Source organism: Thamnophis sirtalis, unplaced genomic scaffold (genome assembly GCF_051295495.1).
Source record: "Thamnophis sirtalis isolate CommonGarterSnake01/CBP01778 unplaced genomic scaffold, rThaSir2_p1.2 scaffold_12, whole genome shotgun sequence".
NCBI classification, from domain to species: domain Eukaryota; kingdom Metazoa; phylum Chordata; class Lepidosauria; order Squamata; family Natricidae; genus Thamnophis; species Thamnophis sirtalis.
In genome coordinates, this window is record NW_028261392.1 from 40,318,508 (window position 1) to 40,334,228 (window position 15,721).

The following is a 15,721-nucleotide window of genomic DNA, read 5'->3' on the forward strand; positions in this document are numbered from 1 at the left end:
GCAACAATGTAAAGATTTTAACATTAAGACTGTAAATACACTGGTTAATAAATATGATGCTTTTGGAAGACTAGTATCTAATACCTTAATAATTTGATGTATCACACATTTAGAAGTTTTTGAAAATTTCTAAATCTTTAGGAGGTACTGGTGGTATTTTGTTCCAGTCATCTTCAGGGTAAGCTTCGAAATTAGATGTATCGCCATCATTTGATACTTTCGGCACTATAGGAGGCTGAATGAAACAATAACATAAGTTTTGAGTAAATGAATATAACCTTATGTGAAGCTGAATCTTAACATTTATATTTTATCCTACTTTTTGAGATTCTATGGCACAGTAGATGTCAATAGCATCTGTGATGAGTTTAAGATATCGACCGTTGTCTTACCTGAACGGTCCTTCTTTGTGTGCTGCAAGGGGAATCCAAGCATGGGGTAACTTTGTCCATTAGCCTAGAGACTGAGTTATGTAAATTGGTGACCACGCCTCCTCTGACTGGATGGGTCAGTTTTGTACGAAGTCAGCCGGTTAATGATGTATAACAATGTCAAATGATGGCCGTAGCCCAATAGGTGTACAGTCACATCAGAAAACACAAGTCACAAGACAGGTAAAAGTCAGTGATAGTCAATGTCAGAAGTCAGTTCAAGAGTCAGTGATAGTCAATGTCAGAAGTCGGATCAAGAGTCGTAGTCAATGCCACGACAGCCCTGGCCAGCCGAAGCTGTGGGCGGGTTTGGATTCCCCTCGCAGCACACATAGAAGGACCGTTCAAGTAAGACAACGGTCGTTCTCCTGTGTGCTGCTTGGGGAATCCAAGCATGGGACATGTCAAAGCAACTAAGATTCAGGGCGGGAGCCAGGCTGGCCAGGGTCCCCTGCGGAGGGGAGCACCTGTTGCAATACTCGCCGCCCAAAGGAAGCCTCAGCCGAGGCATACACATCAACCTTGTAGTGTCGGATGAACGGTGATGGTGTAGACCAGGTAGCCGCTCTACAGATTTCTTCCACCGAGGCTTGCATGGCCCAGGCCGCCCTGGTGGCCGCACTCCTGGTAGAGTGAGGAGTGATGCACCTGGGAACCTGACGAGATTGGCTGTCATAAGCAAGAGCGATGCACGCCTTCAACCAACGGCCTATGGTATGGGAAGACACCTTCTGCCCCATAGATGATGGCTGAAAGGACACAAAGAGTGCTTCCGATCGCCTGAAGGACGCTGTGTGTTTCACGTAGCAACGAAGAACCCTGCGCACATCCAGGTGGTGCCACTGGCGTTCCTGTGGATGAGAAGGGTTGGGGCAAAAGTCCGGAAGGACGAGCTCCTGTGCCCTGTGGAATAACGTGTTGACTTTTGGAAGAAAGGCCGGATCCAAACGGAGGACGACTCTGTTGGGATGGAATATGCAGAGGTCTGCCCGGACTGACAGCGCCGCCAATTCGGAGACCCGCCTGGCTGATGTAATCGCCACCAAAAACACGGTATTAAGAGTCAATAGCCGAAGGCTGATGGACGTAATAGGCTCGAATGGAAAGGCCATAAGCGCCCTGAGAACTAATGTTAAGTCCCACGCAGGGTAGCAGTGCATGGTCTGAGGTCGGATGTTTGCCGCCCCCTTCAGGAAGGCTTTGACCTGAGAATGTTGAGACAAGGAATGTCCCTGACTGCCCCCAATCACCGTGGCGAGGGCCGTGACCTGCCTGTGAAGTGTGCTGGGCGCTAAGCCCTTGTTAAGTCCAGATTGCAAGAAGTCTAAGACTCGGGGTACTGAATCCTGAAGGGGATCTGCCCCAGGCCTGCAGCAACACCTGTAGAAGGCCTGCCAGGTGGCCTTGTAAATTCGAGTGGTGGAGGGGTGACGGGCCGCTTGAATTGTGTCGATGACCTCGCTGGAATAATGAAGGTCGGTCAGAATAGTCCACTCACGTGCCACACGGCTAATTGCAGCAACTGGGGGTTCGGATGTATGAGGGCCCCCTGGTTGAGCTGGATCTGGTCGTCCGGAATCCTCCACAGGGGCGAGATCAACAGGTGCACCAGGTTGGCGTACCAGGGCCGCCGGGGCTACATCGGGGCCACTAAGAGAACCTCCGCTTGTTCCATCAGTATCTTCTGGATGACCGCCGGAAGCACTGGGAGCGGCAGGAAGGCGTAAAGAAGGCCGGCCGGCCATGGGCTGCGCAAGGCATCCACTCCCTCCGCCCTGGGAGTCACATACCTGGAGTAAAAATGGGGCAGCTGCGCATTGTGGGGCTGCGCGAACAAGTCCACTGCTGGATGGCCAAACCGGTGAGATAGTTGTTGGAAGAGGTCGGGGTGGAGCTGCCACTCTGCATGATCCACTGTGGCTCTGCTCAGCCAATCTGCCTGGACATTGGAGTCGCCCGATATGTGTTCCGCTCAAAGGGACAACAGTCTGGACTCCGCCCAATGATGCAATTTCTCCGCCTCCAGCATGAGGGCCCTGGACTGCAGGCCCCCTTGGCGGTTGACATGTGCCTTGGAGGCCACATTGTCAGTTAGGATCAGAACATGGTTGTAAGTCACAATGTCCTGGAATTCTTGCAGGGCCAGTCGAATGGCCCGGAGCTCTAGCCAATTGATGCTGTTGGTCAGCTCCCGATTCGACCAACGACCCTGCGCCACCAGTTTCAGGGCATGGCCGCCCCATCCGAATAGGCTGGCATCCATCATAACCTGGATGCATTCCGGCTCCTTGAACAGACACCCTTTGAGGAGCTTGGAAGACGCCCACCACCGAAGGGATCTGAGGGGCTTGGGTGGAAGATGGACCTTGAGTTGTGAATGACTGGTGTGGGATCTCTGATAGGGAAGCAGGAACCATTGGAGTGGTCGTGCGTGAAACCTGGCCCAGGGAACGATATTGATGCAAGAAATCATCTTCCCTAACAGCTGAGAGAGTAGGGCCAGGGGCACGAGCTGCAAGGCTGACACCTGGGATGCCAGTCATTGGATGCTCTGTCGCCTCTCCAGGGACAGGAAAACTTTGCATGTGACGGAGTTGATGACGGTCCCTAAGTGAAGCAGCGATGTAGTTGGCTGCAGATGACTCTTGGGAAGGTTCAGCACGAACCCGTGCCTCCGCAAGGAGTCCATTGTTACTTGAAGATCCCATAGGGCCTGCTCCCGGGATGGCGACAGGACCAAGATGTCGTCTAAATAACAATTCACTCTCACCGGAACCGAGCGAAGTGAAGCCGCCACCACCGCGAGGAGCTTGGTAAAGGTGCGGGGGGGGGGGGGTGATGAAAGTCCGAAAGGCAAGGCCCGGTACTGGAAATGATGGCCCGTGAAATGGAAGCGAAGAATCCTCTGATGTGCCGGATGAATGGGCACATGAAGGTACGCCTCCTTGATGTCGACTGATGTCATCATGTCGTCCTGGCGGATGGATGCCAGGATGCTCTTTAGGGACTGCATCTTGAACTTCTGATACTTGATGTACCAATTGAGTCTTTTCAGATCTAGAATGGCCCGCTATCCTCCTGAGTTTTTGGGTACCAGAAATAGGATGGAGTAAAACCCTAGGCCTTCCTGCCCTTCGGGAACCTGTTCTATGGTGTTGATGGAGATGAGATGATGTATTTCGGCTTCCATGAGGCGCCGCTTCACTGAGCATCTGGGGACGGGGCACCTGATGAACCGCCTCGGGGGGATGGAGAGAAATTCTAGGGTGAGGCCCAGCCTCATCACCTGAAGGGCCCAGGCGTCGGACGTGGTTTCCGCCCACTGTTGAGCGAAGGCCAGAAGATGCCCGCCCACTGGCTCCTCCCCTTGGGAGTCACCGGTACCTCTGAAAGGACCGGTTCCCAGAGCCACGAAAGGACCTCCTGTTGTGGGATTGCGCCTGGTGCCCCCTATCCCTGGTCCCCGCACGGTCCTGGCCGTGGTCCTGTGATTGGTGAAAGCCCCTGTTGTAATGGGGAACAAAGGGGGCCGCTGTGTATCCAGAGTAGCCTCCCCGAAAGGACTGGCATCTGTTATATGGCTGCTGCCTTCTGGTATTGGGCCCCCCCCAAAGAGGGAAGAATCTTGCGTTTGTCCCTGGTCTCTATGAGTATGGGGTCGAGAACGGATCCAAATAAGGCACCACCCTTGAAGGGTGTGGATGCCAGGTGCCATTTAGACTTAACATCAGCCTGCCAATGGCGGAGCCACAACAGGCGACGAGATGCCACATTGGAAACTACAGCTCGAGAAGCGAACTTGGCAGCATTGAGCGTGGCATCCGCCGAAAATTCTAAAGCAGCCATAATTTTGGTAACGTCTTGGTGAAGACGTACCTCATCCGGGGCCAGTCTCTCCTGTAACTGCTTAAGCCAGAGCACAGAGGTTCTATTAAAGAATGATGCCGCAGTAGCAGCATGCAAGGCCCAGGCCATAGCCTGGTGGGTCTTACGAATGACTGTCTCAGCTTTACGGTCCTCTGCCTTCAGACCCTCAGAAATTTCAGACGGAATCAGAGCAGGTGAAGCTAGGGCGGCTACTGACTGATCCACAGTTGGGAATTGTAAAATGCCTTCCAAGGCAGGGGTGGAAGTGTATAGCTTCCTGTCCCCATTACTGGGCGGGTTAATCGCAGTTGGTTGGTCCCATTGTTTCTGAATAATATCCATGAAAAGCTTTGGGGAAGGAATCACTTCCTGCAACAAGACTGGTTCAGCAAAGAGGCACTCAGTAGTGTCCAGGCCTACAGCAGAACTGTCTTTGGGAGCCACCTCTCCCATATGAGTAGTGGTCTTAGCTTTAAACAACAAGGATTTGAATAGCGTAGGCTTAAATAGGCCAGAGGAATTAGGCTGATCAAAGATCAGGCCCTCATCATCAGAGAATTCTCTATCTAACAACTCCCCTTCCTCCACCAAGGCCGAATCCTCACTATAAGTAGAGGGGAGAGGTGAAGAAGGCCCTGCTTGCAGATCAGGAAGATCTATTTGTGGAGCTGGGATAGGAGGCCCACCCTGGGAGCTAACAACCACCGGGGCCTGGTTCCTTCGAAGCAGTTCAGCATCTACCCCCCTGGAGATAGCTGCAGATATCATCTGGTAAAGGTCTGGGGATAGGCCCTGGTCATAGCCTTCCATAGGCCTTAGGCCTGCAGCAGTGGGAGTAAATGTTGCAGAAGGCCCAGCACGTGGCACTAAGTAGGCCGAGGCAGCCTGGGCCTCGGGCATTACTGAGGGGAGTTGGGTCCCCAACCCCCCTGCTCCAGTTTCAGAAATAGCAGGTAAGGAACGATCAGGGGACCAGGCCTGGTGCCCTGCTGGCTGCGGAGCTGGCGAAACACGCTGAGGTAATAGCGTGGGGGGGGGGGAATTTCTACCCTCCCCAGAGGCTTTAGATGTTGCCTTAGTTTTATCTTTTTTCTTGTGGCCCTTATCCGGAGCCCCAGAGATCTCCCTGGGCCTCTGGCTGGTGGCTCTAGAGGCGGCTCTGCCAGGCCTCGAACTAACCCCCGCTTGGGCAGCACTCTGATTATCATTAGAGGACTCAACTGTACCTCCCAAAGAAGAATGATCAGCCATTGCAATGAATTAAGATGCGAAAAGACTCAAAAGGTACAAAGCACAGTGTTCACTGCAAGGAGAATGAACCGCGTGGTCAGCAAGAGCAGCGGTGAAACAACTTCTCTCTAAGGCAAACAGAGCCGAAGTGAGGGAAGTGGGAGGGCCAATGAGTCAGCAACCCATTTGGGCGCGAGGAGAGGCAACGCCCGATCTTTACAGCGCCTGCACGAAGAACGCCCCCAAAATGGTGACCGTAATTCAGGCGCCAAATTCAAATTGCCAGCAGCGAACAAAAATGCCGGCCGAGACTTCCAGAACGGGAATCACTTCGGCAGCGGCGCGCTCCCATTGTGACCAGTGGCCCTGCAGAGGATAAACCGTGCCGCGAACGGCGGGTAGTTCCCAGCATCATAGAAAAAAGCCGTGCCGTGAACGGCGGGCGTCCTAAAGGCTCCTGAGGTGGCGGGAACTCCTCAGCTACATCATCAGCGAAGCCGAAGCCTCGCGCTGCGATTACAAGTACAAGCCCAAGCCGCATTCAAAGCGCTTGCCGCCAAGCCCCTTGCAAAGGCTCCAACAGCCTGCAGCCAAAACTCAGACCCAATGGCTCCAAATGCTAGTCAAATACCTGATCGAAACAGCAAGCCACAGATGGACTGGGCAGGCAGCGAACTGCCGCCTCTCCCATTGCCACGCATAATCCTTCCACAAGTTCAAACGATCACTTGCAAAAAATCCAAGATGAAGTATAAATTTGTCTCATTAGTCTGGAGAAGAATTGGTATACGTCTCTTCTGGCTGGACTGAGTTAAAAAACTGACCCATCGAGTCAGAGGAGGCGTGGTCACCAATTTATATAACTCAGTCTCTAGGCTAATGGACAAAGTAAACCCATGCTTGGATTCCCCAAGCAGCACACAGGAGAACTAAGAATATTATTATTTCTCTGAGGAGTTATAGAACTGTAGATCTTGATACCTTCCAGTCAACTTTCGCACCTAAGTGTGAGATGGAACTGCTTGTTTTTATGGATGACTTCTATTGGCACATGAAGGAAGTTAAGGCCTCTTGATCCTATTAGAAGTCTATATAATTTTTTTATTTTTCTTGTCTATATACAAGAATTGTATTTAACTGTTCCAGAAGGTGGTCATAAGGAAAAGGGTGATTAAATTTGGCCATACATTTATGGCCTGCCCTCTTTCCCCATATTGTTCGGCTTCTACAGAAAACTGCTGGGAGGAATCAGCCTTCTTCATTTTGAGTTAATATCAATGTCAATATACCTAGTACTTAAGACTTATACACCACTTTACAGTGCTTTATAGCTCTCTCTAAGCAGTTTAAAGAGTCTGCATATTGCCTCCCACAATTTGGGTCCTCATTTTACCCACCTGGGAAGGATGAAAGGCTGAGTCAACCTTGAACCTGGTGAGATTTGAATTGCCAATTTGCAATATATATATATACATACATACATACATACATACATACATACATACATACATACATACACACACACACACACACACACACACACATTTTATTTTCAGGCATGAGATATAAAAATGTCTTTCATATAGATTTTTAAATACAAACTGCTCCATCATAATTAAATTCAGTAAATATTTCTTGAATGTATATTTCTCCAAGCAGAATCTGTTTTCATGGTACTTCACCTTTAATTTCCTCTGAGGTACAGCATCCCAGTCTATAGACCTGAACCATCGGTGTCTCTTTATATCATCAGCTCCATTCTTTGGAAAAACAAAAGTTTATTTAATACAAGTTCCTAAAAAAATATTGTGGCATAAAGTCTATATACTGAAATGGACACTGAAAACATATGTCTAATGCATACTGTTCTAGTTCACCAATTTATCTCATACTTGAAAAAAAAAACCTGGATTTCCAGGAACGTCTGTACAGTATAAATATCAACATTATCAAGATGGAAAATAGAATGCTGTGATGCAAGTACCCCACCTGCTTTGTATACTCATCAACACTGCAAAAGGAACAGGGCTTGCTTCACAATACGTTATCTACTATCTTGCCAATTTTCATCCTTTTTTTATCAGATCTCATGGATCTCAAATAAAACAGGCCCTTTGACACTGACTACATTCCAATTATAGGTGTCACTGTTATCATACATAGAGAATACAGCTCTTCCTTCATCTATCTATCCCAATTCTGTATTTAGAAAACGTTTCTATGTTAGATTTCACAATTAATTCACTATTTCATATAAATCACATTAGGTGACTTTATCTACTTGAGTTTTTCTTGGATCCAGAACCAAATTTACTGGATGAAAAAAAAACTACAGTGGGACATAACCTCTGTTACAAGTTTATATGTTCTCTAATGTATTTAGGTAAAGAAATGAGCTAATGTGACTTTAGTATTGCTTATACAAAGGGGATTTGCAAGCTTCAGTGCTCAGTAAGCTTAGTAGATTCTACCAATCTATTACTATACTGCAATGGATGTCAATTAAGTTTGCAATTATTTAGTGCCATGTTTTATTAGTATTAATTACATTAAATATAAGAATCAAGGCTTAAGGCAAACGGCTTACATGGCTGAAAGCCACAGTATTAATACTAATATTTAAATTTAGCTCTTCTGATTGCCTAGGTAGCATACATTAAAAAATTACTTAAAGAAAAGAAGCGGGGTGGGGTGGAGAGTTTGACTAGAAATTCCATTCCAAGGTCACCACTGTAGCATGAAAATTTGAAAACTTATTTCAATTTTATATTTAAAGTGAAAAATCACATTGTTAGATGCTTGTCAAATACAAAACAGTAATTCATTGGTTCAGAGATTTGTAGTTTAAGTATAATGAAAACATGATCCTCCTCCCACACCGGTGTCCTCTTAATTTGAAATTTGTTTTTGAGTATAGAGATGTTTCCTAAATGAACTGAGGTAGTGAAAGATTCTTCATTAAAGCATACCTTCATGTTTCCTAGTCGTCTTGTTCTGTCAACCACAAGAAGCTTTTTAATAAGATCCCTGGACAAATAAGAAAAGATTTTTTTAAAAAAAAATAAAGTTTGTATGGTTAACTTTTCACTGAAGAAATTATACCTATAGAATGTTTCCAATACTGAGCTGACCAGCAATAACTTTGAGAAGGTAGGAGGAAATAAATCCAGCGATCTCTGGTAGAAACTTAAATTGAGTAAACCATATTTGAAGGATAATATGTCTTATAAACTATACAATCTGATTAAATTGATATTTAAAGCTCCAGAGACACATATATGTAGATGTATTAATTTATAATCTTTTTCCAGAGAAGACTTTCATTTTTGGTAAATCTTTGCTTATAAAGTTAAGCAAAAATATAAAAAGTTTGATGTTGCTTTCAGGATTTTTTTAAAAATCAGATTATATCAATTCTACCTTCAAATTTTCAGGATGTTTTTTTCCAAGTTCTGGATATTAACTGGAATTGTACAAATGTCCCCGTGGCTTTTTATAGTTCCAAACAACTGCAAAGTTCTTAAGCAATTAAGCTAGTTGCTTACCATGTCTTTCACAGTTTAGGAAAACAAGTATAATCTTGAGAAAGCTTCTTAACTGAACGAACTCACATTTTGGTAGGGGCCCTTCAGTAAGGCAATCTTTATGCCCTTTTTATGCATGCAAAATTGTTCATCTAGAAGCCTCTGGAAACAGTATAAATAATTCTGCTTAAGATTTTTATTCCTAGTGAGAAATTTTCCCACAATTGGTAAAAAAATAAGTCTTGGAATGCCTTTTAAAATTTGTACCTTGAACAATGTGCGCCAAAATGCCTTAAAATGCACAAAAATGTATTCCTGTTTAACAAGCTTCAGCTACAACTACTCCATAACTTGGATGACATGATCAAACACAAACGGACCTTTTTTTTTGTAATTCATTAGTCGTTATGAAAAATCCCTCCCCATTAAGCATGCAAATTCTAATATGAAAATAAAGCCTAATGAAAATCTGATTCTTCAATTAAAATGGAATATTTACAAGCTATCACTCTGAACTTGTTCCTCTGAACATTAACACCAATGCCTCAAATATGTACGCTTTTGTCCACCTTAGGTTTCCAAGTTTTAATTTAAGTTACTTTGTATCTGTATGCAATGGCTTCTTCACACATTGCTATGGGAATACTGCATAAATGAATTGCCTGCACTGATTCTCATTGTGAGACATAACTAGCAGCATACCACCTTCTTTTAAATGGTCGTGACATAATACCAGGTGAAACTATGAACTGATATTCAGCTCCATTTGAAAATGAGAGGGATTACACATAAGCTTTCGGACTTTTGATTAGGGGTGTGTAACTATGGCTCTTTTACAACCTGTGGACTTCAACTCTCAGAATTCCTGAGCTGGTTGGTTCCATGGTTGGTTCAAGAATTCTGGGAGTTGAAATCCACCCATTGTAAAGGTCAGTAGTTGTACTCCCCTGCTTTATATGGTAGGCTTCAACCTATTGTCAACTCTGAAGCGAACCTGACTGGAGCCATTTTGGAGGCTTCAAGGTTGCCAAAGTGTGAAGAAGGGATAGGGAGGGGAACATAATTAGATGGGGGTTTGTAGTCAAAACAAAATAGTTTCCAACAGGTGGCTGGAGAGAGGAGGAGTCCAGTTACCCTGCAACCAGCCAGCACCTTGATTGGACAATGTGACTGATTGTTTATGGAAAGGGAAAACTTTCATAGTTTAATCAGGTGAAAACCACTAGAACTTTCAGAGTCAGTTTTCATCAGCTTGTGCCAATATGATATCTCTAATAAAATTGTTCTTTGAGGAATTTGCCTGCCCCGGAGTGCTGCTTTCTACAGAGTTATTACTTGGAACCCTGACACCTATGTTTTCCATGAAACTTTAAATTCTCCCAGATATACTTTCCCAATTTGGTGTTTTCTACATATGTTGGGACTAGATTTTTCTGAATTCAATCAACAAGCCCCAAAGTCTCCCAACTGAAAATTCTGGTCATTAATGTTCAAAATCAACTATCTGGCTGAAAGCCAAAGGAAATCATTGTCAGAAATCACAAGAGCTGTAGTACATTTAGCACAAATTTGATGAGGGAAGCCAACTAATTTGTTTTGCCTAGCCAAAACTAGCATAGAAACAAGACAACTAGCTCTGGTGTCTTAAGATTTTAATTAAAATTTTAATTAAAGGGAACATATGATTGAAAAAAACCACCGTAATTTATCCAGGGCTTCTTGTTTTGTTTAGAACAGGAAAAATGTATACTCAGCTCTATAGAGCTTTATGCAGTGGACTTTTATAAATTATTTAGAAGGCTGATTTGCTTTTGAGTAAAAAAAATACACAAAGCATTTTTTCCCAAGTGTTAGAATTACTAACATTCTCCCAAAAACTTGGGATACATGCTTTGAGGCCTTCCAAGAAGATCATGTGCGAAGGAAGATGGCTGCCTGAGCTTGCTGCTCAGGCTGGAAGACAGAGAAAAATACCCGGTCTGTGCCTCCGCCGACCGCTGGACCTCTCAAACAGGAGAATTTGGGAGAGAGGAATCCAGAGCGTCCGGAGGGCTGCCTGCTGGAGAGACATTCTCGGGCGACTTGGGACGAGCCTCGGCGGTGTCGGACAGTGTGGGACGGCCTTCGGACGGCGTTCCCCCCCCCGCGGATGGTGGTTTCTTAACCGACAGGCAGCGTTTTTTGCTGGCGTGGAGCGAGAGAGGCAGCGTTTTCACCGGGGAGAGCGGCATTTTCATCTGGAGGGAGACTGGAGGGAGACTGCTTTGGTGGCCTGGATAATTTCTGGTGGTGAGCGACTGCTAGGCCCCCCCCCCTCGCCGCACCCCCCCCTCGCCACATGAACAACAGACAGTAACGGCGCCTTCCTTAACGAGGCCAGCTTACTGATTAAGAAAGTGAAATCTTGTCCAGAAACCAACGTTGTTTGGGGACGCTGCTGCCAGGTGTTGGGAGATTCCAAGGGAGGAGTTGTGAGGAATGGAAGATGGCTGCTCGAGCGAGACGCTGAGTTGTGTGTGAGAGGTGAAGAACGGAACTGAGAGGGACGGAGCCTCTAGAACTTGAACTTCTGAAGGGAGAAACACCCCGCCGAAGCTATCCATTGGGACGTCCTGAGGAGCGTTTTGGCTGGAGAAGGGTCGCTCGTTTGGGTTGAGGGGGAACAGTGTGTGGTTCTTATCAACTGGACCATGTCTATTATGATTGGTAGGTTGGTTTGTGCTGCTGCTGCAACAGCCTTCCCCCCCTTCCCCCCCCGCTCTTGCTGCTCATTATCCATCGTCTGCTGCCCCACAGGGAGACACTTTGCAACCATACCCTAGGTTGGGCCAGTTACCACTTCTGTCATTCCCGAATTTTCGAACTTTGGACTTTTGGACTCTTCCCCCCACGCCTCTCCTGCCTCCTTTCCCACCCCTTCCACCATTGCTCTTAATGCTGTCCTGTTTCATCTATGCCCCCTTGGGACTGTGCCACTTTGGACTAATGGTGAGAAACAGAGGGGAGGTGAGGCCTTGGACTGCCTCCTGTTTTAATTTGGCATCCCAGAGACATCAGGGACATTATTCCATCAGCCCTCTATTTTTACAATCGTCATCTACTCCATCGTTCACCGGACTGGACTTTTTGTACATCCACCTACGAACTGTACTCGAACTTGCACATCTTTAATAGCTGCGCAATTCTTTTTCGTATGGGGAGTGCATGTGGTACGTATGTATTGATTGAATGATCCCACACTTTTAACTGTGTAACCCCTTTTTTATATTATATTGTTGTATTTTAAATTTTTGTGGGGGTGTGAGTGAGTGAGTGTCTCAGTGTGTGAGCGAGATTGGGATGGGAACCGGGTTCCCCCACACTGAGTGCTTGCAGAAGTGTTGGGGGGACCTGTGCCTGTTCCAATCTCAGGATGATTGATTCGAAGGGCCTGTCGGGAAATGCGGGGGCTATGGGGGTGGGAGGAGGGACTATGGACACGGGAGTGGGCCGGAGCATTATGGTCTTAACCGGGAGGGGCAGATATGGCGGGGACTTTAGGGCTGGCCATTACCGGGGAAGGAAGGCTTGCTACGTTACAGAGATCCCCCCTTCCGGCCCTATGAGTCCCACTCCAAGGCCAGATGGCGCGAGTAATCAGGACCCTGGTCTTAGGCTGCTGTCGCTAAATGCCAGGTCTGTAGTTCACAAGGCTCCCCTCGTACAGGACCTAATTTTAGATGAGAGGGCAGACCTGGCATGTATTACTGAAACCTGGCTGGGCCCGGAGGGAGGAGTCCCCCTCGTAGAGATGTGCCCAGAGGGTTTTCAGGTGCTTCATCAGCCGCGGCCTCAGAGAAGGGGTGGGGGTGTGGCCATTGTTATCCGGGAGTCTTTAGTACCTCGTAGGATCCCTGCTCCGGAGCTTGCCGGGTGTGAGTCCCTGCTGGTGAAGTTGGACCTCAAGGGTCAAGTGGGCCTGCTGTTAACGTACCTGCCTCCCAACAGCGTTGCGGCAGCCCTCCCCTCGCTCCTCGAGTCGGTAGCCGAGTTGGCAGTTGAGATTCCCAGGCTTATGGTTCTGGGGGATTTCAACTTGCCTTCTCTCGGCGCTCACTCTGATGGAGCGCAGGAGTTCATGGCTTCCATGACAGCCATGGGCTTGACCCAAGTAATCCGGGGCCCAACTCACTCGGCGGGTCACATGCTCGACCTCGTATTTCTCTCGGAGCAGTGGAGTTGTGACCTTGGTCTGAGGGGTAGTGAGATCTTACCCCTGTCATGGTCGGACCACTACCTACTGAGGCTTGACTTTCGGAGACCAAACCCCCACTGTAGGGAGGAGGAACCGATTAGGTGGTTCCACCCCAGGCGACTTATGGACCCGTCGGGTTTTCAGACGGAGCTTGGGGTTATTCCTGATACTCTCGCCCGCAGTCCGGGGGAGACTCTGGTTGCTGCTTGGAATTCAGCAGCGACAGAGGCTCTTAACCGGATTGCGCCTTTACGGCCGATCCGAGGCAGTGGATCCAGGAGGGCCCCTTGGTTTACTGAGGAACTCCGGGAGATGAAGCGCTGAAAGAGACGCCTAGAGCATCGATGGAGATCCAGTAAGTCCGAGTCAGACCGAGCACTTTTAACATCCAGCATCAGAGTTTACATCCGGGCAATTAGGACGACAAAAAGAACATACATTGCCTCTCTGATTGCTTCCGCTGAGTTGCGCCCAGCCGCCTTGTTCAGGATAACCCGTTCCCTTCTAAATAGGAGGGATACGAGCGATCCTTTGCAAGGCAGAGCTGAGGACTACGTCCAATTCCTCGCGGATAAAGTTGCTCGGCTTCGGGCGGACCTGGACTCCAATTCTGCAGAACCAGCTGAGGCACCAAGGGATAATATGGTAGGACATCACTGGATTGATTTTCAAGCTGTTACCCCTGAGGACATGGACAAGGCCATGAGAGCTGTAAGTGCCTCCACATGTGTACTGGACCCGTGCCCCTCCTGGCTGGTTGTTAACAGCAGGGAGGTGACACGGGGCTGGATCCAGGCGGTTGTTGCCGCCTCCCTTCGGGAGGGGGTCTTTCCCCCCCGCATTAAAGGCAGCGGTGGTGAGACCCCCTCCTGAAGAAACCATCTTTGGATCCAGCCGTCCTAAACAACTATCGTCCAGTCTCCAACCTCCCCTTTGTGGGGAAGGTTGTTGAGAAGGTGGTAGCCTTTCAGCTCCAGCGGTCCTTGGAGGAAACCAATTATCTAGATCCCTTCCAGTCTGGTTTCAGGCCTGGCTACAGCACGGAAACCGCTTTGGTCGCATTGATCAATGATCTTTGGAGAGCCAGGGATGGAGGTCATGCCTCCATCCTGGTACTCCTTGACCTCTCTGCGGCTTTTGATACCATCAACCATGGTATCCTTCTGCGACGACTGCGGGAGGTGGGGGTGGGAGGCACTGTCTTACAGTGGTTCTCCTCTTACCTCTCGGACAGGTCGCAGTCGGTGTTGGTCGGAGGGCAGAGATCGACCCCTAGGCCCCTAACGTATGGGGTGCCGCAGGGTTCGGTCCTGTCCCCCCTCCTCTTTAATATCTACATGAAACCGCTGGGTGAGATCATTCGACGGCACGGGATAAAATACCACCAGTATGCGGACGATACACAGCTGTACCTGTCCGCCCCGTGCCAACTCAATGAAGCGATTGACGTGATGTGCCAGGGCTTCGAGGCTGTTAGGGACTGGATGGGGGTTAACAAGCTTGTACTCAATCCAGATAAGACCAAGTGGCTGCTGTGCTTCCCTCCTACTAATTGGCCAGGTGTTCCACCTCTCAGGCTGGGGGGTCAAACGGTACGCCCCTCAGACAGGGTCCGCAACTTGGGAGTCCTCCTGGACCGACAGCTGACTTTTGAACATCATTTGTCAGCTGTGACCAGGGGGGCATTTGCCCAGGTTCGCCTGGTGCACCAGTTGCGTCCCTACCTGAACCGGGAGGCTCTCACAACAGTCACTCGTGCCCTTGTGACCTCCAGACTGGATTACTGCAACGTGCTCTACATGGGGCAGCCCTTGAAGAGTATTCGGCGACTTCAGCTTGTCCAGAATGCAGCCGCGCGAGCGATCGTGGGTGCGCCTCGGTTCACCCACATAACACCTATCCTCCGCGAGCTGCACTGGCTGCCTGTTGATCTCTGGGTACGCTTCAAGGTCCTAGTCGTCACCTACAAAGCCCTTCATGGTATTGGACCTGGGTACTTGAGAGACCACCTACCGCCAATTACCTCCACTAGACCAATTAGATCCCACAGACTAGGCCTCCTCCGAATCCCATCAGCCGGCCAGTGTTGACTTGCGACTACCCGGAGGAGAGCCTTCTCTGTGGCTGCTCCGACCCTCTGGAACGAACTCCCCATGGAGATTCGTATCCTCACCACCCTCCAGGCCTTCCGCATAGCCCTTAAAACCTGGCTGTTCCGACAGGCCTGGGGCTAAAGACTTGCTGCCCCACTTCGAATGGTATGATTGTTGTGCTTTTAACTATGTATGGTTTTTATGTTTTTGTTATTCTGTTTGTATTTCCCCTCCCTTTTTGAGTTGTGAGCCGCCCTGAGTCCCTCCAGGGAAAAGGGCGGCATACAAATAAAATTAAACCTAAACCTCTTCATTGTACACATAAAACATTTCTGCCAGAAC

General features: G+C 48.2%; 2 protein-coding genes across 4 annotated transcripts in view; both read right to left on the bottom strand.

Annotated features, from left to right (window-relative positions):
* The window catches only part of PRKX (protein kinase cAMP-dependent X-linked catalytic subunit), a 115,892-nt gene that overhangs the window by 968 nt on the left and 99,203 nt on the right, over nucleotides 1-15,721 (bottom strand). For all 3 annotated transcript variants that reach the window (XM_087726794.1, XM_087726793.1, XM_087726792.1), the window contains exons 6-8: nucleotides 8,498-8,555; nucleotides 7,211-7,288; nucleotides 85-235 (exon numbers count right to left, since the gene is read on the bottom strand). In XM_087726794.1, the coding sequence (XP_087582920.1) occupies nucleotides 110-235; nucleotides 7,211-7,288; nucleotides 8,498-8,555 (262 nt within the window). In that variant the 3' untranslated portion in view covers nucleotides 85-109. The remainder of the gene's footprint in view (nucleotides 1-84; nucleotides 236-7,210; nucleotides 7,289-8,497; nucleotides 8,556-15,721) is intronic.
* LOC148043307 (lamina-associated polypeptide 2-like) lies at nucleotides 4,002-5,259 on the bottom strand. Its single transcript, XM_087726339.1, has one exon. The coding sequence runs from the start codon at nucleotides 5,196-5,198 to the stop codon at nucleotides 4,005-4,007; it is 1,194 nt and encodes a 397-aa protein (XP_087582465.1). The 5' UTR covers nucleotides 5,199-5,259; the 3' UTR covers nucleotides 4,002-4,004.

Coding starts and splice junctions, on each gene's coding strand:
- LOC148043307 (XM_087726339.1), bottom strand. CDS start 5,198: ATGCCCGAGGCCCAGGCTGCCTCGGCCTACTTAGTGCCACGTGCTGGG.